The 25,029-nt window shown below is 40.8% G+C and overlaps 1 protein-coding gene across 3 annotated transcripts in view; it reads right to left on the minus strand.

The window, feature by feature from the left end:
- Positions 1-23,841, minus strand: part of pfkpa (phosphofructokinase, platelet a) — a 54,047-nt gene extending 30,206 nt beyond the window's left edge. The window contains exons 1-13 of one of the 3 annotated variants that reach the window (XM_088322885.1): positions 23,602-23,841; positions 19,737-19,810; positions 18,200-18,277; positions 15,069-15,258; positions 12,579-12,744; positions 12,462-12,506; positions 11,705-11,813; positions 7,760-7,855; positions 7,456-7,551; positions 3,281-3,373; positions 3,082-3,207; positions 1,694-1,758; positions 264-333 (exon numbers count right to left, since the gene is read on the minus strand). In XM_088322885.1, coding sequence (XP_088179011.1) covers positions 264-333; positions 1,694-1,758; positions 3,082-3,207; positions 3,281-3,373; positions 7,456-7,551; positions 7,760-7,855; positions 11,705-11,813; positions 12,462-12,506; positions 12,579-12,744; positions 15,069-15,258; positions 18,200-18,277; positions 19,737-19,810; positions 23,602-23,695 — 1,302 coding nt within the window. In that variant the 5' untranslated portion in view covers positions 23,696-23,841. The remainder of the gene's footprint in view (positions 1-263; positions 334-1,693; positions 1,759-3,081; positions 3,208-3,280; positions 3,374-7,455; positions 7,552-7,759; positions 7,856-11,704; positions 11,814-12,461; positions 12,507-12,578; positions 12,745-15,068; positions 15,259-18,199; positions 18,278-19,736; positions 19,811-23,601) is intronic. The other 2 variants (XM_088322884.1, XM_088322883.1) reach the window with 2 other exon arrangements.
- Positions 23,842-25,029: the final 1,188 nt, after the last annotated feature.

Below are 25,029 nucleotides of genomic sequence, written 5' to 3' on the forward strand. Positions count from 1 at the left end.
TTGGAATTGGGTGGTTTGGTCACCCAATGACTCCCAACACACCAGTTGGGTTGAGCGAAGGGGCTGGGAATCCCCTCCTAGGTATCAATTTCCCAAAAAGAGTCAGACTGTTCTTGACTCTAGCCACCTCCCACTAGGGGGATATGGCTCCGGTATATATAGTATCTTTACATATGGGCAGGATCGGTCATCTATAACACCTGAGCGGATAATTATGGACAAGCACTCAAAAATATTTGTGGAATCGGCAATTTGTAACTTACAACGGGCAATTCGGACTCCGGTTTACGATGAGCCAGTAATTTGTACGTCTTCAGGTTGTTTTCGAAACTCCTGCGAAAAAATAAAGAATGATTTTGTTAGTCAGGGTGGCCACACCTTTTTCATGGACAAATTCAAGCACTTTTAAGGACTTGAGAAATTAAAAAAAAATGACTTTTTGAGTACCATTACATCATCAAATCGTAAATACATTTGTTGTCACAACCAGAACGGAATCAGGACCCAAATGCGCAGTGTTAACCGCAAGTTTTTTTGATAGAAAGAAGAAGGGCAGTGCCCGCGATCCGGTGCTCGCTGGACGCGGGAAGCAAGCCGCTCACGCAATCGGATCGTGATCCGAATACGGAAGTGGATCTTCCGGAGTGGGAGATGGCGGTGTCAAGGACGGAAAAACAGGTCGATAGTAGGGACAGGAGAGCAAAAACGTGGTCGGGATCAAAAACGGGTCGTAAGCCGGGACGGGAGAGCAAACGTGGTCGGAATCAAGACAAACAAGGAGATCAGGAACGGACGGTTGGAAAAACGGGAGTCAGGGTCAAAATGCTTGCCTTGTAACAACAGAGGTTCGCTGACGGACTGACAACCGAAGAGTGACAGGACTGTGCTTAAAAAGGGACAGGTAGCCTGCAGCGGCTGGCGCCAAATGAGCGGGCACAGGTGATGCTAATCAGTAATCATGAAAGATACGTGTGTAAATATGTTTTAGGCAAATCTCTCCCTAGGTAGGTGCTACCTTTATGTATTGCGTGGCCCATAACAAATATCCATTGTGTGACAAGTAATCCTTGCACCTGTCCTGTGTGTGACCGATAGGATTCAATGACGCGTCATTGGACAATACCATACAAACCAATGCCAGCTGGCGTTAATCACGAGGGAAGAAGAAATGCAAAGGCAAAGCAAAGCCACCAGAGAGCAGTGTCGGCGTCATTTTTAAACGGAAACATGCCGACAATTTCAAGCCTTTACAACCACCTCATCCAAAATTCAAGCACTTTTAATCCATGAAAACAAAACATTAAAACTCAAGCATTTTAACGGATTTCAAGCACCCTTTCAAATCCGGTTAAGTGTCACAGAGTAGAGAATGACCGCATAAAGATCAAAAACGATTCCTGCATTATGTGCTAGCAAATATTAATACACAATATATTTGTGTAAATATTGTGTAAATTATAACTATAACCTTATCCTCCTTGTTTTTATAACCTTATCTTCTCTGTTCTTTTATCTTCTTGGTTTCTTTTATCCTCACTGTGAATATGTGATACTGGAGTGCCAGGCCCAATTTTGTTGTCACAATATGTTAACCCATTTTGTAACGATGACAATAAAGGTATATTCTATTCTACTCTATTCTATTCTAAAAGAAAACAGTTTTGTCTTAATCTAGAAGCAATCGCCATCTTACCTGCCACGGAGCTTCACTGCTTCTTCAAATTTTTTTCCATCCATTGCCTTCTGAACCTCTTGAGTCTAAAAACAAATTGCAGCTTTAAGGATTACAGGACTGATACCAAATATTGATATCAGGATATCAACACAGTCAATTGCAACAAATCGAACACTTGTGGCCAAACTATTTTAAGGAAAAATCTGAATTGGTTCTTTAAAGTAGGACTGATACTGATACTTAGTCCTGATACCGTCAGTTCTCCTATCTTAATAGGCATTCATTTTCTAATGGTACAACCGACAATGTGGCCTGGTATCCGTTTTTTTTTAACCAATGGTAAATCAATCTTAATGCATTAATTATTCAAATTAGGATTATTAAAAAGTAATATTATTGGTATAATAATCTCATCTCATCTCATTAGCCGCACCGCTTATCCTCAGTAGGGTTGCAGGGTGGTATAATAATAATAATATTAATAATTATAGGTATTCATATTGAGGCTTTAAAATATACGAAAGCAATATTAATAGTAATAAGAACAATTATTTTCATCAAATAAAACTTAAAAGTTCCTCGTAAAATGTGATTAAAAATGTTGTACATGCAAACGTGTTTTTATTTCACTTCATATTTTAGAAAAATATGTTAAAATTAGGCAGCACGGTAGAGCAGTGGTTAGTGCGTCTGCAGCACCGTTCTAAGGTCATGGGTTGAAATCCAGCTACCAGCTTTCCTGTGCAGAGTTTGCATGTTCTCCCCCGTGCTTGTGAGGGTTTCCCTCCCATATTCCAGAAACATGCATCTCAGGTTAATTGGCCTGTCCAAATTGTCCCTAGTTGTGAATGAGCGAGTGAGTTGTCTGTCTCTGTGTACCCAGCGACTGGCTGGCAAGCAGTTCAGGGTGTCCCCTGCCCACTGCCCGAAAATGGCTGGGATGGGCTCCAGCACCACCGTGACCCTACTGAGGATAAGCGGTGCAGATAATGGATGGATGGATGGATATTAAATTGTTATTTAAGAGAAAAAAATATACATTTAAACATATTACAACACAATAATATTAAATCTGGACGGACGTATTGTCAAAATCTCGTTTCACGATTGTAATATTTTTTTTAAAATGTTGTCATAGCGTGCCTTCCTAGTATAAATGTGATTGTCAGCCATTAGGACTGTGCATCTTGTTCTATATTTTGTTTGTGTCCAGAATATTCTGAATGAAAACCTTGTCTCAGTACCTGGATGTTAAACAAACAAGGAATATACTATATGGCCAGTAAGCCAAGATCTTCTTTTTTTCCCCTAGTCATAAATGATTCTTATCATGTTGAACACTATCTAAAAGTCTAATGAAAAGTCATATATTTGCCATTAAACCTTTTCATTTTTTTAATACTTACCATCTGCACGCATTCCATCAGAGGCAAGCGCACCGATTGGTTCCCGTACAGAGACACGACGCAGGCCGGCGTATTGGCCGTTGTCTCTAGCAGGGCAAGAACGGCCTCCACGCCCATTCGGCTGGCCTGCAAAACCAAAATGGGCGCTCATGACACCCATACAACACTTCCCTTACTATTTCGGGCGAATTAAACGTACCAGGATGCGATCAAAAGCAGACGGGGTCCCTCCTCGCTGCACGTGACCCAGGATTGTCACTCGTGTGTCAAAACCCAAACATTTGACGACGAGCTGGAATGTGAAGTTTAGAAATGAAGTTGTTATTACAGTGATGCAATGAAAAACAATTGTTTTGATAACAAATGCAAGAAGTCCCCGATTTACAAGACACTTGAGCTACAGCATATTGAATTGAAACCTCAGACCAAAATAAACCCACAATTTTGCCTATCCCGAGCCGCTTCGTCCAACTTATCCGACAGGATCTAGAGGTGGTCCCAGGCCATTGTAGATAAACAGTCTCTCCAGCGTTTCCTGGGCCATCCTCGGCACCTGTTGCCAGTAGGACATGCCCAGAACACCTCCCGAGGGAGGCCTCCTGGAGGCATTCTTACCAGATGCCAGAGTCGCCTCATCTGGCTACTCTCAGTGAGGAAGCTCTACACGGAGTCGGTCCTGGATGTCAGAGCTTCTCCCCTTACCTTTAAGGAAGAGCCTAGCCACCCTGTGGAGGAAACTAAATTCAGCAGCTCCTATCCGGGACCTTGTTCTTTCGGTCATGACTAGCACTTCCTGACCATAGGGAAGGGTAGGAACAAAGATCGACCGGTAAATCGAAAGCTTTGCCTTTCGGCTAAGCTTCTTCACCACAATGGACAACAGGGTCCCCACGACGGGAGACACTGCACCGATTCGTCTGTCAATCTCCCGTTCTATCCTACACTCACTCGTGAACAAGACCCCAAGATACCTGGAGACCTCCACTTGGACAGGATCTCATCATGCCATCCCTTCCCTGCTGAGGACCATGGTCTCTGACATGGAGGTGCTGATCCTCATCCCGGCCGCTTCACACTCAACTGTGATCTGCTCCAGTGAGAGCTAAAGATCCCGGCTTAGGGGACAAAACCGGTCGTCTTCTACTGCATAGCTCGCTTAGCAATTCTGTCCATAAAGGTTGAACAGTATAATTTTCTTATGTTCCTGAACTTAGCATTCTGGTATATACCATCTGACTACTAAAGTAAAAACAAGTTTATTTTACTGCCCTGAAAATGGACAAAACCTAGCATTGTCAACTTCTTCTAAGCCAAAAACTAGCTTATTCTTCTTCTTTGCTGGAAGCTTGACGCCTTCTTCTATGGTGAGAGTGATCTTCTTCTTCTTCTACTATGAAAATGAGGGAGATCTTTATCTAAATGGAACATGAGCATATTGTTATTCCACACTGGAAACTACTATATTCTTCTTCTGATCCTAAAGTGTCTTCTTCGTTTATACTGAAAACATGTCTTCTTCTTCTGTGGTTCAAATGATCTTGTTTTTCTATGCAGAAAACTATTGCAATGTTCTTCCATGCTGAGATCTAGGATCTTTTTCTCTTTCTCAAATCAAATGGTTACCATGTCATTATCAATGGAAATAAAGACCATTATAATTCAAAATGTTCATCTTTTTTAACACTAAAATCTTTTTTTCTCTCTACACCAAAAAGCAAGTAGAATCTTCTGTTCCCAAAAGTCTTAAACATGTTTTCCATAAACTAGTGTATTTTTCTAACCTAAACCCTCAATCTTTAAAAAAAAATAATAATATTAATCCAATCATATCATAACAAGAAAAAAACACGAATTATACTCCGGAGAAAAAAAGGGTATTACACTATGCTGAACACAGTAGTTTGGTATTTCCTTTATAAATCTAGCCACATAGTTAGACTACCGCAAAAAAAAAGAGTTATACTCCAGTGCTAGAGTTATCTTATTTCAGACTGTTCGTCAGCTCTGTGGCTTCCTTTTTTTAAAATATTTTTGACATTTCTTTTAATTTTGCTGTGCAGACCACAACATCTCCAAACAGACAAGCAGCTTCAGCGACAGACTGCTGTCACAGTCTTGTTCTACGGACAGACCGAGGAGTTCATTTCTTTCTCATGCCATGAGGCTCTTTAACTCCACCCGGGGGAGTAAAATCCCACATTAAACCCCACCCCCACATTTGCATATCACCCTATTTTTTTACAGTGTGTATTTAAATTCAAATACTTTATATTAAGATGTTATATTGGGTATTTTAGTATTCTATATCTCTTTATTATTTTATTTTGCATCTATCTATCTCTATCTATCTATCTAATTTCTGCGCCATTGACGGATGTAGACGTCAATTCACCATTTCCAGTAAAAATTCACCTCATGCCCAAATCTCTTGTTCATAAATCGAGGACTTTAAGAAGTATTCAATTCATCATACAACAAGAACAGGCACTAAAACAGAACACACTATAAATCACATTCGATAAAAACAAATCTGAAAAGAAGGGGGAAACAGCAAAGCACAGGCAAGCCATTCTAATTTTTCAGTCATGTTAGTCATGTGCAGGATGTTGGAGTGTCACACTTGAACCCCACATCAAACTGGAGACACGTTTGGATGCTGTACACAACAACGATAGTGCAGGGTTGGGGAACAGTTCTAAGGAATTGCATACCTGTCGACCTGTACGTTTTTGCCATACAAAGTACATTTATGATGCATTTTAAGACGTGTGCGACGTACGAGAAAATCTGTACGGAAAAACGCAAATTTGTCAATTATGGGTACCATCCGGTATATCACGAAAGGTCAAACGAGTTCGCCGCGGTAGCCTCTATCTCGGTATCATTTTTTTTTCCGTTGCAAACGAAGCGAGCGGTTTGATGCTACTGTGTGCATGCGTCTACCGCCTGGGGTTTTCCCATCATGCATCATTCCGTGGTAGTTGTGTAGTGAAAGGATGTCCGTCTCTTTTTTGAGAACCGGCTTTTTCGGCTCAACTCATTAAATAGAGCCGGCTCTCGAACGGCTCACTTGCTTTGATGCATTATATTACGAATGATGATGTTGTATAGGGAGGTTAAGAAAAAAAGGAAGTATAAAAGGAGAAAATGAAAAAGGACATGTTTGTGGTTATCCCTTTAATCAGTATATTACCAACAATAATTTAATGCAGAAAATAATTATATTTGCATGTATTTTTTCTTTCTACAGTGAACGTCCAAGCTACTTATTTTTTTAGCTTTTTTTAAAATAAACCTCATTCATGTCGAGCAACTCTGTATCTTGCAACAAAATGTTAATTATCAATATATAGGATATAACGAAACACATGTACAATATAACATGTTAAACTACATAAATAAACTCGTTTAAAAAAAATATATATGGTGTAAGATTATTTTGTATTTTGTAAGGGAAAATACGACAGTTTGTAAGGGCATTGTCACAGTTGCCATGGCGCCCAGTTGGTCCCAGCCCGGTGTCGCCGGGGTTCTGTCGCGGTTGCCACAGCGCCCAATTGGCCCCGCCCATGGACACCGGCTGAGACGCGTTGACTGAATGCTCCTTGGGAGTACTTAAACGCGGTCCTTTGAGCCGTAAGTTGTCTGAGCGTCTGTGAAACTTCTGTAAGACTCTGTGAATCTTTCTGTGTTTGAGCCTGTTTTATTTTTGGCCTGATCCGTACGTTTGAAAAAAAAAAATACGGTGTAAGATTATTTTGTATTTTGTAAGGGAAATTACGACAGTTTGTAAGGGCATTGTCACGGTTGCCATGGCGCCCAGTTGGTCCCAGCTGGGTGGCGCCGGGCTCTGTCGCGGTTGCCACGGTGCCCAATTGGCCCCGCCCATGGACACCGGCTGAGACGCGTTGACTGATTGCTCCTTGGGAATACTTAAACGCGGTCCTTTGAGCCGTAAGTTGTCTGAGCGTCTGCAAGACTTCTGTTAAACTGTGAAAAGCTTAGTTCTGTGAATCTTTCTGTGTTTGATCCTGTTTTATTTTTGATCCGTACGTTTGAAAAAAAAACATGGTGTAAGATTATTTTGTATTTTGTAAGGGAAAGTACGACAGTTTGTAAAGGCATGGAGCCCTGGAGCTCGACAGGTATGGAATTGAATGCCGCTACTTGTGTCCTGCAGGGTCGTAACGCAGTGATGGTTAAAATTAGCAGTCGTCCTAGCACAGTGAAAGGGGGCCTTACCCTACTAGCGTGTCGGACAGAGCATTCCGGAAACAAAGCCACAAAGTCAAAGCCACATGAGGGCGGCAACAAAGTAGGAGGCCACATAGGAGGCAGTGGGAGGTCAGAAATTTGCAAAAGTACCGTACTTACGTCCTTAATACAGTCAGTGGTAATTGGCTTGTTGTTATGGTCGATGGCCCCTTCGGCCACTATTATGATATTCAGCCTTTTCATCCCTGCTCGGTTCTACAGTTGTGGCGGAGAGACAGCATGACAGAAAAATTGTGAATGTTGCGTGGGCTTTCAGAAGCACGAGGGCCGGACGGGACCTTTGCAGAATTCTTTGACTTCCGCCTTCATACTGCTGCCTAAATCCATGTACATTTGGATGGGTCTACTACCGGTCAAGGCTCCATGCTTCTGGTTTCCCCGTTCATTGCATCTATGTACTCACATCCTTGACAATGCTAGACGTGATGGGCTTGCCGTGCCTATCGATGGCTCCCTCCGCCACTATGATTATATTCAGTCTTGTGCCCCTGGAACGGGTCTGGATTACAAGGACAATATCACTTTTAGATCAACTCTGACTTCAGTTACAAAAAGATAGTTCCGAGTTCAAATGTTTGTCATTAGTTGCCATTGGTTAGCTGCTCCTCTTGCACTCTTTGCACTACTGTATAATACTATACATAGCTATAATTATTTAGTAAATTATTAGGACCGTATTTTCCGCACTATAAGCGCACCTAAAAGCCTTTATTTTTTTCAAAAGCTGACCATGCGCCTTATAATACAGTGCGCCTTATTTATGGATCAATATTAAGTCGCAAAGTCTTCCAACTAACTTGCAGCCGCCGACTAGATTTTCCCCCGAACGCCAAGTAGTCCGCGGTGTATGCTGCGATTTATTTACCGGCGTTTCATTGGCTAACCAATGTGACAATCATCATTTGAATCGATCACTATTGGCTAAAGTTATTCGGAGGTCAAGGGGTGGATCCTTTTTATCATTTACAGGCTGGCATAGGCTTAAACGGCAAAACAAAGCCTGCAATTGGCCGAAAAAGATGAATGTGTATAGCACGTGTTTGACGGCATACAGAAAGCAGTTTTTACTATTCTGTATTTGTAAATATTTTATTCTCCTGGATTTACTAAACTCACGGATATAAGAGGACCATGGCTGCACATTATTATGAACACAACCACTTCGGTGAGCTACTCCGGCTATATATTATCCCTGTATCTTGTTTCAGACTGAACTCGATGTTTCTGTGATAAGCGGTGCAGATAATGGATGGAATGGAGTGTCTATTTTTAAATTAAACTCAATTCCAAGTGTTTATTGTCATATGCACAGTAAAGTTGCGAGCGAAAAAGAAAATAGAAACTAAGGAATGGTTGGCATTTCTCGAATCCCAAGACTTTAACCTTCCGAACGATGGAACGATGCATTTGAGCGACATCGTACGGACACCGCATCCGCACGTGTTCTCGACACGTATTTGCGTCTTTGTAAGCTTTCGGAATGTTAAGGGGTTAAGAAGTTTGCCTGAACTATCTGACTGTTTTGTCCACATTCCCATTGTAGCGCCTTATAATCCGGTGCGCCTTATGTATGTCAAAAATAGGACCAAAAACTATTTTTTTGGGGTGCGCCCTATAACCCAGTGCGCCTTATAGTGCGGATAATACGGTACTTAAATACTCCAACTCAATACAACATTTTATTTATATCCGTACATTCAAGGAAACTGTGCTAGTCAGATGTATCAACATTTCGTTCTGTATACACGTGTACTAGAATGACAATAAAGTATATCTGAATCTGAATTTATATTTAGATTGAAGGCAAATAAAATACATTTCCTGCATGCAAATGACCCTAGTCTGCTTAAAAAGGTTGTATACAAAGCAGATGAGCATTTCAAATCAGTTATCCTAAATTCACAGATGACCTGAGAATATAATATAGAGCAGTGTTTTTCAACCATTTTTGAACCAAGGTCCACTTTTATTTATAAAACAGTTCTGAGGCACACCGTCCTTGGAAATATTTCATTGTACTACCTCATAAGCAGATAATTAGTATATAAAAAGAAGAAAATAATACTTAGAATAAAAAAGAATGATGTTATTTATGTTTTTTTACAGTCCAATCTTAAACGGCCTCGTTAAACAGATTAAGTTATTAAATGTACTGTGCTACCTCAAGAGCAGATAATTAGTATATAAAAAGTATATAAAAATCTACTGCCACCTACTGATATGGATGACTATTACAGTTCCTCGTCTGAAGATAGCAAAAACACTGAATAATGGCCTGATTTTTTGGGGAAATATGAAATTGGGCAAATTCCAAAACAGTTGAAAAACACTGATATAGAGAATACCTCTTGTATGTTTATAATCATTTATTAAAATAAACAAAATTCATTTTGAAGACTTACTTTTGAACACGGATATGTCTTGAATCACAAAAAAAATCTTTGTATAAAAATATTTTTCCAATGAAAAACAGAAAGGGGATTTATACTTAAGTTAGCCATTTCATATTTGTTCTAAATGTTTTTGAGGCATTGGAAAATTGAGAATGTTTGTATTTTTCTCTTGAAGAACACCACAAAATTACATTAAGTTACATACCATGAGAGAGAGAGAGAGAGAGACTGATTGAAAGTGAGAGAGAGAGAGGGAGAGAGAGAGAGAGAATGACTGAAAGCGCGCGAGAGAGAGAGAGAGAGACTGATTGAAAGCAAGAGAGAGAGAGAGAGAGAGAGACTGATTGAAAGCAAGAGAGAGAGAGTGAGAGACTGATTGAAAGCAAGAGAGAGAGAGAGAGACTGATTGAAAGCAAGAGACAGAGAGAGAGACTGATTGAAAGCGAGAGGGAGAGAGAGAGAAAGAGACTAACTGAAAGCGAGAGAGAGAGAATGACTGAAAGCGCGCGCGAGAGAGAGAGAGAGACTGATTGAAAGCAAGAGAGAGAGAGAGAGAGAGAGACTGATTGAAAGCAAGAGAGAGAGAGTGAGAGACTGATTGAAAGCAAGAGAGAGAGAGAGAGACTGATTGAAAGCAAGAGACAGAGAGAGAGACTGATTGAAAGCGAGAGGGAGAGAGAGAGAAAGAGACTAACTGAAAGCGAGAGAGAGACTGATTGAAAGTGAGAGAGAGAGAGAGAGACTGATTGAAAGCGAGAGAGAGAGAGAGAGAGAGAGAGAGACTGATTGAAAGCGAGAGAGAGAGAGAGAGACTGATTGAAAGCGAGAGAGAGAGAGAGAGAGAGAGACTGATTGAAAGCGAGAGAGAGAGAGACTGATTGAAAGCAAGAGAGAGAGAGAGAGAGAGAGAGACTGATTGAAAGCGAGAGAGAGAAAGAGAGAGACTGATTGAAAGCGAGAGAGAGAAAGAGAGAGACTGATTGAAAGCGAGAGAGAGAGAGCAAGAGAGAGAGTCTGATTGAAAGAGAGAGAGAGAGAGCAAGAGAGTCTGATTGAAAGAGAGAGAGAGAGAGACTGATTGAAAGAGAGAGAGAGAGAGAGAGAGAGAGAGCTATCTCTGAGCCTCGATATAATACCACCAAAAACGAGTGCTACAAATCTTAAGGAATATCACAAACTATGGAGATTTAAAGTGACCTAACCACATAACTTTTCTCATTTCTTTCCCGGGCTTTTGCTAAGTGTTTGAGTTACCCTTAACAGCAAGATGGCAGACAATCATGTCAGCTACCACTAGGAAGTGCTAAATAATTCACTGTACCTCTAACTTTAGTTAACCTGAGCTTTAATCCCGCCTTGACTTGATCTAGACTAGTTCAAGCTTTAAAGCAGATCGAATCCTTTCCAGATAAAGAAGTATATCTGACCTTATTTAAAAACTCCAAATATTTTAGTTAAATGTTTATTATTTGATCTCTGAAAGGTTTCCCCAGAAATAAACTTAACTTTAGCCAATGAATTGAGATTAGGAGGTTAAAGCTTTAAAGTTCTTTAAGTTAACCACCATTAAAGCTGTGCAGACGAATATTTGTGGGCAAAACCTATAGAACCAAAGTCATTCAGCACCTTACGATTAATGCTCCAGCTAACAATCTTATAATATAATATAATAATAATTTCTTTTTAGTTTAGTTCAAATACTTATTTGCCGCTATATAACACAAATGTTAAAAAATCATGCATTGTTTTTTCTGGATTTTTCTTTTTAGTTTATCTCTCTAACAGTGGTCATGCACCTTCGATGAAAATTTCAGCCCCCTTCCATGATTTCTAAGTAGGAGAAATGGCTAAATCGCAGGGTGTTCAAATACTTCTTTACTGTAACTACATTTTGGATATATTTTTAATGAAATGTGCAGTATTTAACATGTGGGAGCGTTTCCAAACTGTGTTACCGCAGACAATTTTTGACACATCTTCTCCTCCCAGCCGTCCTCCGGAGGCATCTCGGGAATCAACACCCAGTCTGCGCCACAAGCCAGGGCACTAACCAAGGCCAGGTAACTAAGAAAAAAACACAGTTACAGATTTTGTAGACAAACTGGGATTATAAATTTTACCCTGAACCCAGATCCGAGTAGCCCAGCATTAATTTATACTATACAATATGCAAATAGCACAGCAAAAAACATCCTAGCATAATTCTATTGGCTATGTGTATACTGCAGTTATCCTTAGCCTGCTCTGATTGGTCTTTCCTCCCCTGCAGGATCACGTGTTGGCCCCTCCTGGTTGTGGTTTCCTGGCAGTTGTTTACCAACTGCCTCTGAGTCATCACCCTGCTTGTGGTAGTTACCGTCTGTTCTAGAACATTCCATTCTTGCACTTTTTTGCACCCGCATCCTGTTCCACCCGTCACGCGCTCATGCAGATATCCTCATACTTTCATACAATAAGCAACATCATCTAACAAAACACTCTATGCTTATATTTTGATTTCCTTTAATGCTTGTATTTTGATGTTCCTTTACTTGTTTGGGTGTTTGGGCATTTGGGTTGGCCATGGTCCAAAACATTTTGTGTGATTTTTTTTGCTACTTTTTCCCTTTTCATTTTTTTTTTTTTTTATGTGTTTGTCTTGCTGTCGGTCACCCTTCTCGAGGGATATGACCTGGATAGATAGATAGATAGATAGATGGATAGAAATCTTACCCGCAATGTCTGCCCATGACTTCTAAAACAAAGGTCCTTTGGTGACTGCAAAACAGATAGAGATCTTGACGTACTAGTACCAAGAATTCAATTACTGTCCCAAACAAACGCTCTTACCTCTGCGCAGTTGTCATAATTGCGTCCACGACTTCGATAATCCGATGCAAGGCGGAATCGGTGCCGATGGTCATGTCGGTGCCGCAGAAATCGTTATCGATGGAGCCCACCATGCCCACGATGTGGAGGGCCGAGTAGGTCTGAACGGACTGCTGCTCGATAGAACCTGAAAAACAAAGTGCGTCGCGGTCGGATATATATACCATTATATAGTCAAATCAAGTCACGTTCATTTGTATAGATTATTGCAAACCAAAGACTATTATTACACCATCCCCTGATCTAGAACCTATATGAGGGCAAGGAAAAACTCAAAAAACTCAACATGAGGAAAATGAAGAAACCTTGAGAAGGGACAGTCTCAAAGGGCTGCACAGACCACATATTATTACAAACCACAGACTATTATTACACCATCCCCCGATCCAAAACCTACATGAGGGCGAAGAAAAACTCAAACTGTAGCGTGAAGAATAGTAAGAAAATAAAAAAACCTTGAGAAGGGACCGCACATAAGGTAAATGGATACAAGTATATAACCAGACTTATGTCTGGAGTTATGGCCATTACCAGTGTGCCACATTCTCTGGTGAGCTGCAGGATATTCTTTAACAGGTCTAGAGAAAATTGCTTTAAATAATATTACTGGACAATAAACCCGGTTTTAAGACAATAAACGCATTGAAAGATTATTTTCCCCTGCACCAAAAACAGTTTGTTGCTTTATCCTCAGAAAAGTCTTTCTATCCCTTTTGTTGCATCCCTCGTAGCTTTTTAAGCAGAGGGATAAGGAAAGGGAGAAACATGGGTTTGACTATGTGTCCTGGGTGAGCAGTATCCTTTTGTTGTTTATTAACAAATTAACAGGATGGCCTCGGGGTGCTTTGTTGTAGTTTAGCAACAGCGGAGTGGATGACGTCACACGCTAGGCAAAAAGTTGGACGTCCCTGCAGCAGATGGAAATCTTTGTGCCCAGGGTTACACCACCTCGTGTTCACGTAGATAGCGAGTCCGTCTCCTCTCCGCTTCCCGCAGGCTTTTGTGTCTCTGTCTGTCCTAACAGCGCTGAAGCTGGGTAGCTCCACGTTAGCGTCCGGGATGCTAGACGTGAGCCACGTTTCCGTTAACGGTACCGAAGGCTTATAATGCCGTTAGCCGCTTAGCCTTCAACTTAGCTCCGGCTCTGCATCTATGATAGGGCCCCCTCAACACGCCGGCATGAAAATTCTTCAGGGCAAGGAGTTGATTCCTCGAATAAACGCATTTTTGAGCGTTAAAACCCATAACGATAGGATAGAAACTAACCCAAAGTGTAGACCGAAGACATGCCCGACTGAAACCACACCACATAGTTCAGTAAATTGGTGAACTATTGAAAAAGACAATTGTTAAATGTTAGTACAGTAATCCCTCGGTTTTTGCGGTTAATGGGGACCAAGACCACCCGCGAAAACTGAAAATCCGCAAAGTAGCGGCGCCCCCTTCAAAAATGCTTTAAAAAACGGATACAGGTATACAGTATAACCCCCCTGTATACAGTACACCATATAGAATACGGGTAGAGAAAATCATGTTATAACAAAAAAAAACTGTAAAATATGTTGTATGTACACGGAATAGGACTGCGGCGAAACCACTACGAACCATTCAGTATGATTGTATTAACCGCTCTCAACCCCATGCAGCAATCGCAGCTTATTTCGCTTGTTAACACCACCGGTTACATATTGAAAATAAAAACAGTGAAAATGTGATAATTGATGAGTGTTTGTGAAGCGTTTTGGGAAACAACAGTTCAAAAAATGCTCTGTGTTCATTTTAATGAAAGTGAAAGAGCTACCTTCTGACAATAACAACATACTTTAGCGAGCGGCATCGAACGGCTTTTACAACAAAGACACGAAACCACACACAATTAGCCGTATTTAGGTAGTACAAACAACCGCTCGCTTTTGGTAAATAAAGTCAAACTTGAGATGAAATGTGACAGAAGAGAATATACTTGCGTCGCCAAGTTCCTACATGATAAACTGAGCGCCACATAAGAAGGGGGTGAGGTGGGAGGAGTTGAAAGAGGGGGGGGTGAGCGAAGCGGTAACTCACGATGACTAAGCATTGTATCAGGGCCTCCCCCTCCCCTTCGCAATAAGAGTGTCCACACCGTGTCCTCAGTTGACATAAGCTCGCCCTCAATGGCGTCAAGTCAATAAATGCTTTTATTGAGAAGGTAAGGTATATTTTTTAGACCCGCGAAGCTCCGAACCCGCAAAAGTGGAACCGGGAACTAGCGAGGTTCCACTGTAAATCATTTGGTTCAAACAAATATGAATCTCATTAATGTTAAGACTTTTGAAAATTTGATTGAAGACTTTTTTAAGACCAATTAAGGTCTTAAATTTACCTCACTTTTTAGGACTTTTCAAAGATCCGCGGGAACCCTGTTCAAAGTAAAGCACGATACTGGGTAAGAAACTGGCGGTACGGATATACCTTGCTGTACCAGTTCGGCTAGCAGTCCGCTCCATTCCTCCCTGAAGAGGTTGGCTCCCGTCAAGCTTCCGTCTCCGCCGATCACGCAAAGGTTAGTGATGCCCAACTTCACCAAGTTGAGGGCGGCCTTCAAACGACCTTCGTGGGAGCGGAAATCCTTGCAGCGGGCGCTACCGATCACAGTTCCGCCCTGGGGGGTTCAAAACAGTCCCTAGTCTTTTTTTTTCGGTTACCTGAGCCTATAAAATGGACTTTGGTCTAAGGGAAACCATTTAAATCCGGTCCACCATTTGGCCCTGTTTAATAGGATTGGGGCTGTCCCTATGATTTTTTTTAAAATAGATCGATTTAAATATTATTCTAGTTAATAATTGATCGATAAATTGTTCAGTTTCTCTTCAAAATGCTCAGTATTTATTTTTTTAATTTTTACAGACTCATCCCAAAAATTCAATATTTTTTTTTGTATTTTCTGACGTTTTCATGAGAAGCCATCGAAGACTGAAATACAATGTTCGTGGGAAACCAGCAAATTGTTGAACCCAGTGTTTTATATCAACCGATTTTTAAAGTTCATTTAATCTATTTATTCATGGCGCCCAACTGGCCCCGCCCGTGTGGAGCCAGCTGCGGCTCGTTGACAGATTGGCTTTCCGTCTATTTAAGCTCAGTGCTCTCGCTCTTCCTTGGTCAGTCCGTCCAACGGACCTCTGCTCCGCAAGACGTGGGTTTTGACTCGGTCCTGGTACCTGTCCAGTATTGTTCCCGTTTATTTTGTCCTGTTTAATATTGGTTTCCAGTTTTGTTCCCGTCTAGTTTGCCCTGTTTAATTTCGATATCCTGTTTCGATATCATTCCTGTCAGTCCCGTTGTTTAATATCGGTTTCCAGTTTCGTTCCCATCTAGTTTGTCCTGTTTAATTTTGATATCCTGTTTTGATATCAATCCTGTCGGTCCCGTTGTTTAGAATCGGTTTCCAGTTTCGTTCCCATCTAGTTTGTCCGTCCAACGGACCTCTGCCCCGCGAGACCTGGGTTTTGACTCGGTCCTGGTTCTTGTCCGGTATTGTTCCCGTTTATTTTGTCCTATTTAATATTGGTTTCCAGTTTCGATCCCATCTAGTCTGTCCTGTTTAATTTCGATATCCTGTTTCGATATCAATCCTGTCAGTCCCGTTGTTTAATATTGGTTTCCAGTTTCGTTCCCATCTAGTTTGTCCTGTTTAATTTTGATATCCTGTTTTGATATCAATCCTGTCGGTCCCGTTGTTTAGAATCGGTTTCCAGTTTCGTTCCCATCTAGTTTGTCCGTCCAACGGACATCTGCCCCGCAAGACCTGGGTTTTGACTCGGTCCTGGTACCTGTCCAGTATTGTTCCCGTTTATTTTGTCCTGTTTAATATTGGTTTCCAGTTTTGTTCCCGTCTAGTTTGCCCTGTTTAATTTCGATATCCTGTTTCGATATCAATCCTGTCAGACCCGTTGTTTAATATCGGTTTCCAGTTTCGTTCCCATTTAGTTTGTCCTGTTTAATTTTGATATCTTGTTTTGATATCAATCCTGTCGGTCCCGTTGTTTAGAATCGGTTTCCAGTTTCGTTCCCATCTAGTTTGTCCGTCCAACGGACCTCTGCCCCGCAAGACCTGGGTTTTGACTCGGTCCTGGTTCTTGTCCGGTATTGTTCCCGTTTATTTTGTCCTATTTAATATTGGTTTCCAGTTTCGATCCCATCTAGTCTGTCCTGTTTAATTTCGATATCCTGTTTCGATATCAATCCTGTCAGTCCCGTTGTTTAATATCGGTTTCCAGTTTCGTTCCCATCTAGTTTGTCCTGTTTAATTTTGATATCCGGTTTTGATATCAATCCTGTCGGTCCCGTTGTTTAGAATCGGTTTCCAGTTTCGTTCCCATCTAGTTTGTCCGTCCAACGGACCTCTGCCCCGCAAGACCTGGGTTTAAAATTGGTCCTGGTACCTGTCCAGCATTGTTCCCGTTTATTTTGTCCTGTTTAATATTGGTTTCCAGTTTTGTTCCCGTCTAGTTTGCCCTGTTTAATTTCGATATCCTGTTTCGATATCAATCCTGTCAGTCCCGTTGTTTAATATCGGTTTCCAGTTTTGTTCCCATCTAGTTTGTCCTGTTTAATTTTGATATCCTGTTTTGATATCTCTCCTGTCGGTCCCGTTGTTTAGAATCGGTTTCCAGTTTCGTTCCCATCTAGTTTGTCCGTCCAACGGACCTCTGCCCCGCAAGACCTGGGTTTTGACTCGGTCCTGGTACCTGTCCGGTATTGTTCCAGTTTATTTTGTCCTATTTAATATTGGTTTCCAGTTTCGATCCCATCTAGTCTGCCCTGTTTAATTTCGATATCCTGTTTCGATATCAATCCTGTCAGTCCCGTTGTTTAATATCGGTTTCCAGTTTCGTTCCCATCTAGTTTGTCCTGTTTAATTTTGATATCTTGTTTTGATATCAATCCTGTCGGTCCCGTTGTTTAGAATCGGTTTCCAGTTTCGTTCCCATCTAGTTTGTCCGTCCAACGGACCTCTGCCCCGCAAGACCTGGGTTTTGACTCGGTCCTGGTTCTTGTCCGGTATTGTTCCCGTTTATTTTGTCCTATTTAATATTGGTTTCCAGTTTCGATCCCATCTAGTCTGTCCTGTTTAATTTCGATATCCTGTTTCGATATCAATCCTGTCAGTCCCGTTGTTTAATATCGGTTTCCAGTTTCGTTCCCATCTAGTTTGTCCTGTTTAATTTTGATATCCTGTTTTGATATCAATCCTGTCTGTCCCGTCCTGTCCGGTATCGACCCCATCCTTCCGATATCAGCTCGGGCAATTGGTATCGATCTTGTCGGCCTCTGGCTTCCTATCATTCCACTCCAGACTGCTGGCTAACGTGCATGACTCCCCGTTTCCCGTAAAATAAAATGCTTGTGTGAGAAACGTCACGCATTTGGGTTCTCCTACTGTTCCGGTTCTTGACAGTCCCAGCCTTAAAAGTGGGAATTGATGTTCTAATATTAAAAAGTCATTGCAGATATTTAGCCACCAGTATAATTTCATATTAAGCCACAATTAAAATGATTTCACATAAAATTAGACCATTTGTCTCTTTGTTTTTACGTACCACTTGAAGCATGCTGGACACACTCTCCCATGTAGCTTCTGTGATGTTCTCCCCACCGTCCACCATTCCTTGATAACCCTTAAAAAGAAATGGAAAAATGGCGTACGGTTACAACCAATGTTCCCTCTAAGCTGCGTGTGTGCGCACTACTCAGAGCTTTTCCACGCACAAGAAAATCTAGCCAGCTCACAAAAATCAGGGCTCGAAATTGCTCATTAAGAAGCGAATTAAGTCAAAGTTACAGTGCATGAAGGTAAAAATACACGGGTTGCCCTGACATTCTAAATGTGGTATTTTGAAGTCGAGTCGAAGTAGAACGAAGTTGAGTAACGTCAGTAGAGTTTTTCGAGAACCGGCTTCTTCGGCTCGGCTCACTAAAAAGAACAGGCTCTTACGGGTCCCAAACGGCTCTTCAAGTTGTTTTTGCTTCTTTCATCCCTACATGACCAAATATGATGTAAAATTATGCACAAAATGACTTAAAGGAAGAGGGAATAGAACAAAAAAGAAAAAATACCAAAATGAAAAAGTAGTGAAAAGCTGAGAAAAAACAAAACAAACGGAAGAGAAAAAAAGAAGGAAAAATTCAGAAAAAAAAACAGAAAAAGGAAAGATTAGAAACAAAGGGAAAAAAAAGTAAATAGAGAACAAAAAGAAAAAAGTAACAGCTAGGAAAAATAAACACAATGAGATTTTTTTTAAAGGAATTAAAAAAAATTGAAAAAACAGGGAAAAAAAAAGAAAAGGTTTGTGTTGCATTCGAATAATTTCCAATTGTACCAAGTCAATCTTGTTGCCAACTTTGTACTTCCACTAAAAAATGTGATTAAATACAGTTGTGTATTGTATAAATAAGCCCCCAAAAATGTTCGTATTATGCGACAAAATATATCAGGAAAAAAAAGAAATGGATATCTTGTGAAATAATTGTAAAAACAAACGACGTTTGTAGGCAATAATACATGAGTCAATTCATTCAAAAGTGAAAAAAGGTTTTGCATTGCCGGAAACTCAGCAAAATGTAATGTGATGTCAAGTTTTGGACATGTTTGATAAGACTTAGTTGCCACACTTGGGATTGCCGTTGCTCACTGTTGTTTCAAGCGTTGTGTGAACGCTCAGACCCGTGGAAAATGACAGGGAACATTGCTTACAAAGAGGCTCCAAAAAACGTCAATGGACTTTCCCTTGTGTTTAACAGACGTGTGTTTTTGTCAAAACACGGGCCGAGCTATTTCCGTGTCATTCGTCCACACGGCGTTTTCGCCTTCGGCAAATCTCGCAAGAAAATGTAAACGAGAAAAATATACATGTGTGCTGTAAACACTACCCCAAGAAGAAGTCTCAGTACCTGAGTGGGAGAAATCTTCAAATTAAGGACTCGAGAGTCAGTTATATAACCATTTCTGAGCAAATACGTGGGAACAAAGGACGTGTGTGTCCTCCAGCAAACTAACTATTGACAGCTCATGCAAATCGGAATGGGCCTTCAAACGCATTCAAGTAGATAACAATTGAAATGTGAAAATCCACTCACCTCACGGATGAAATAAACCTTAGCGCCCACGTACAATCCCATTCGAACCACAGCCCGGACCGCGGCGTTCATTCCTAGAAAAAAAAGCATTATTTTGAATTTATTAACATGCAGTAGGAGTGAATAATGTGGAAATTTACATTTCAAGATTCAAAATTCAAAATCTTTATTGTCATATGCACAGTAAAGAACCAGGTTTCCCTGCGCAATGAAATTCTTACTTTGGTGTCCACACAGATGCCAGTGTAAAAATAAAAACAAGGAAACTGTATACGTGTATACGTAGAAGTATGAAAAGATAAAAATACCAGATTAACTCAAGTTGAGTTAAAGCAATAAAGATAAAACTAAAGATAAAACACAAGATTAACTCAAGTGTACATGAGTAGTCAAGTGTAGTCCAGTCGAAAGTGACTTTGGTGCAATTAAATAAGGTAGTTTTATAGTAATGTTTTGCTATATATATATATATATATATATATATATATATATATATGTGGGCTGGACTAGTAAATTAAACAGAAAAAGAGAGAACAGGTAAGAGAACAAGAGAGGGAGAAACAGAGGGAGAAAGAAATCACTAAAGGAAGAAAGACAGAAAGAAAATAAAAAAGGAAGAACAAGAGAAAAAGCGAGCGAGAGAGAACAGAGAAAGTGAAAGACCTAGAAAAAGAAGAGAACAGGACAAAGAACAATGAGAAAACAAGAGAGAGAACGAGAAAGAGAGAATGAGATACAACAATAGAGAAAACAAGAGAGGGAGAGTAACAGAGGGAGAACAAGAGAGATTCAGAAAACAGAAGGTGAGGAAAAGAAGATAGGGAAATGACAAAGAAAAAGAGACATAGAGAAAGAGAGACAGTGTTATAGAGAAAGAAATAGAAACATAAACAAAGAAAGAAAGAAAGACAAAGAAAAAAAAGAGAATTAAATAAAGAGAAAGAGAGAGAAAATGAGAGGGATAAAAATAAAAAAGAGAGGGAAAAAGAGAGAAAATGAGAGTGATACAGAAAAAAAGAGAGAGATATATAAAGAGAGAGGGAGAGGGAGAGAAAGAGTGAGACAAAACAAGAGATATTAAGAATGAAAGAAAATCAGAAGACAAGAGACAGAAAGACAGAAAGAGAGGGAGAAAAAGAGAGAGATGAAAAAGAAAGAAAGATAATGAGAAAAAGAAGATAAAGAAAGAAAGAGATGCAGAGAGTGGACATATCTTAAACTGCAGCTGATTTTTTTTTTCACATGCTTCTCTGGGTGGGTGGTGTCTCCTGGACTGAATTCAAAACTTTGGCGGGCCTGATCCTTCCCGCGGGCCACACGTTTTACACCTATGCAGTAAGTAGCATTCACAGAGATAAATTGCTTTTTATTTTCCCTCTCGAATACTCTCAACCTCTCTCTCTGGCAATTTACCATATATGGTCAAAATCCCTCCAAGCTCCGCCTACAGTCCCTCAGCTACTCCTGTTCCTGTGTCCGAAGTGAAACTTCCCCTCCGTGACTCGACTCTCAAGCTTATCAAAGCTCCGAAAACCAGGACCTTGAACGCCTCGCAGGAAAGGGAGCCCAACAGTCGGAAACGAACAAAAAGCCGGGAAGCTTTTCTAGACAGGAATTGGCCGTCGAGGCGGTCGCTAGGCAACGAGGAGGCCACGGAGGGAGGAAAAGAGAAACAAGATAGTTAGGGCATTGTGGGAAAGCCGGAATAGGTTCCTGGTGCCGAGCCACTGGGACATCATTCAGAGTGACACGGGGGTTCGGAGTTTGTCGAGCATGCATATCCTCATCTCATCTCATCTGATTAGCTGCACCGCTTATCCTCAGTAGGGTCGCGGGGGTGCTGGAGCCCATCCCAGCAATCATCGGGCAGTGGGCAGGGGATACCCTGAACTGGTTGCCAGCCAGTCGCAGGGCACATAGAGACAACCAACTCGCTCGCTCATTCACACCTAGGGACAATTTGGACCGGCCAATCCACCTGAAATGCATGTCTTTGGAATGTGGGAGGAATCCGGAGTGCCCGGAGGAAACCCACGCAAGCACGGGGAGAACATACAAACTCCGCTCAGAAAGTCCGGTAGCTGGAGAAGTGCAGCAGAAATAGTTTGCCACCAGTGAGAGTTCCTCCCCCTGATGTCATTCTTCGAATGCTATCATGTTTTAGGACGGATATTTAAAGGAAGTTGACAAAATCAAGAATGGCGTGTATGGAGGACCAATCCACATGAAGGAAGAATTGTATAAATGTCAAGAAATATGACGATTTATATATACAGTGTTCATTTTCACTGTGAAAAGTGATGGGTCCAGGGGACTCGCATGCACAAAAATCTATGGGTCCCATCAGAGATATATGGGATTAAAAGGGATTACCACAAACCTGTCTTATTTCATGTTCTCCTTTTATACTTCCTTTTTTTCTTAACCTCCTTATACAACATCATAATTCGTAATATAATGCATCAAAGCAAGTGAGCCGTTTGTGAGCCGGCTCTTTAATGAGTTAAACCGAAAAAGCCGGTTCTCTAAAAAGAGACGGACTTTCACTACACAACTCGAACTCGAGATCGGCGTGCAGACAAAAACTTTAACTGTGAGACCAAAATGATAATGACAATTCCGTGTCAAAAAAGTTGCGTCCCGGGGACGCACGTTGATTTGAGTCAATGTGTCCCGAGCAAAAATAATGCGTCTAGGCCGATTTACAATTTCAACCTCGATAAGACTAAATTTTGGGGACCCATAGATCTCTGTTGGGACCCATAGATTTTTGAGCAAGCGAGTCCCCGGGACCCATCACTTTTCACAGGTCAAATGAACACTGGTGATGTCCCGGATTTGTAGGTGCAAAAAACAGTTTTGCATGGAATAATACTATAGATGGCGCTTGTCCAATTTTCTCTCTGAGCCAGTTGAACTTATGGAACAAGCCATTTATGGGTTTGGTAGGGTTACTTTAACTGGATTACTTTCAATTACTTTTGGATTACTCCAATTCCAAATATGCTAATAAAAGACAAAAGAAACTAAATATGAATAAAATGATGACTCCCAACACGTGGTAAGCTTTCTCTCCTGGCTTTGATCTCTTTGATCTCCGGCCAAACTAACATAAAATGCGACAGAAACAAAATGAAAATAAATCCAAACATCATTTTTGCCGTTCCATGTATTCCGTTACTCCCCAAGCCTGCACAAAATTGAGTCATTTTATTTATATTTAGTTTCTTTTGTCTTTTATTAGCATATTTGGTATTGGAGTAATCCAAAAGTAATTAAAAGTAATCCAGTTAAAGTAACCCTACCCAACCCTGAGATAAACCATTGCCCACGTCCGTTATCACGTGACTAGGGTTTCCTCTCTGACGTCACCAGTAGGCAACCCGGGTTGTATGCAACCCATCACGTACACAGGATGAGGTCATTCCACGATAGGCACACTATAAACCTCGAGTGGCGTCCCACGCGAAACCAAAATACTGTTTTTGACTAATTACTACGACGTTATTTACCCCGCGCGCTATAATATGACTCCGCACTCTGCAGCCTCCGGTTATGACGTCGAATACCGTTAAAAATCGTCGTCATCGAGAAACCGTTTTTACATTCTTATTGCATGACCTTGAAACTGTCATTGCACGATGATACCGTCAACAATGGTGGGATTAACGCCGTTAATCTAGAATAGAATCTTGCAACGTTCATCTCCCGCTGCAGGTGATGCGATGTCATGTTATGCGTGCGACGCCATCACGAGACAACCCCATCGGGGATTTCAAGAGTGTTTGGGGAAATTCGAGGGATGGTTTTAAAGATTTATTGATGACGTTTGCACGCCATCAGCAGATTCCGCCGATGCCGTTACCTTGAGCATCCCCTCCACTCGTCAACACGGCGATGGCTTTCCCAGCTCCGGAGAGGTTCTCGAAAAAGATCTTCTTGGTGTCTGATTGCGCCATTTTTGCAGCTCACGCTTCGGTTGGGTACTATTTAATAATCGAAGCGTTTTGGGGGTCGGAATTGTCCCGGAATGACCGTGAAGGGCAGCCCGCTAAACTCTCCTTCTCCCTGTTCCGCATCCAGTTTGCTCATTTGCATAGCTTGAATGACTGTGAGGGTGATTGGCGTTTCTGTCGGCCAATCACGCTTCGAGGCGGGTATCTCTTCGCAGGCGGATGAGCCAATAGGAATGTAGATGGACTCTTGTCACCGGAAGTTACTGGATATTCGTCGATGATGAATTCATCGTATTTTTGATTTTATTTTATATTTATTACCGTATTTATACATTTTAGAACGAACACATGGAATATAAATGACAGTGAGGGTGATTGGCGTTTCCGTCGGCCAATGGCGCTTCGAGGCGGGCAACTCTTTGCAGGCGGATGAGCCAATAGGAATGTAGATGGACTCTTGTCACCGGAAGTTACTGGACAATAGTCGCTGATGAATTTATTGTACTTTTTTTTTATTTTATATTTATTATTTGCGAATTTTAGAACAAACACATGAAATAAAATCCCTGTTTAATTGGTATTAAAAATAGTTTAAACGTCATATTGTCAGATATAACGAAACTGTGAATATGCTTAATTGCTGTTAAAATTGTCGAGAAAAATTGTTCGAACCTCACATTGTTTATTTGCTGTTAATAGTGTCAATAAAACTGTTCAAACAAAAACAATAATTGTAGATTAAAGTGTTAAGAATTAAATAATATCTAATCTAAAACCAACAAGTAAAGGTTATGCCCATCCGATTTCTCTAAACAGATTTGCATTAACATTTAGAAGAATTAAAAACTAAACTGGACTACACTTGACTGATAAAACAAAAATTGTCACGAAAATAAAATATTAAACCCAATATTTACTTATCTTTTGGTACTTACCTGTCAAATTGTGTTTTTTTACTTTCTATTTGTTTTTCTTTTTATGAAGGTTGAAGACTGGATAGCGTGACAGTTACCCATTTTGACCACAAGATGGCAGCAGACAACCTTCAATAATAAAGAGTATTGTGCTTTTTTTGTGATAAAAAATAGGTTTTTGATGTTTTTAGAAATTAATTTTAGCACTATATTGCAAGTTCTCATGAGAATTAATCATTCATTTAATTATTTATTGGTTGGTTGGTAGAAAGGAGCTGTCTGGGTGCCGGACTCGTAGATAAGAAACAAAGAGAGAGGGGAAAAAACAGAGAAACTGAGAAAGAGAGAGCTGCAGAGAAAAGAAGTGGAGGGAAAAGAGTAAACTGTGAAAGAGAGAAAAGGGGTAATAAAAAGAAAGAAGAA

The sequence above is a fragment of the Urocampus carinirostris genome, chromosome 18, assembly GCF_059441175.1.
Source record: "Urocampus carinirostris isolate Australia breed hairy pipefish chromosome 18, RoL_Ucar_1.0, whole genome shotgun sequence".
Lineage (NCBI taxonomy): Eukaryota > Metazoa > Chordata > Actinopteri > Syngnathiformes > Syngnathidae > Urocampus > Urocampus carinirostris.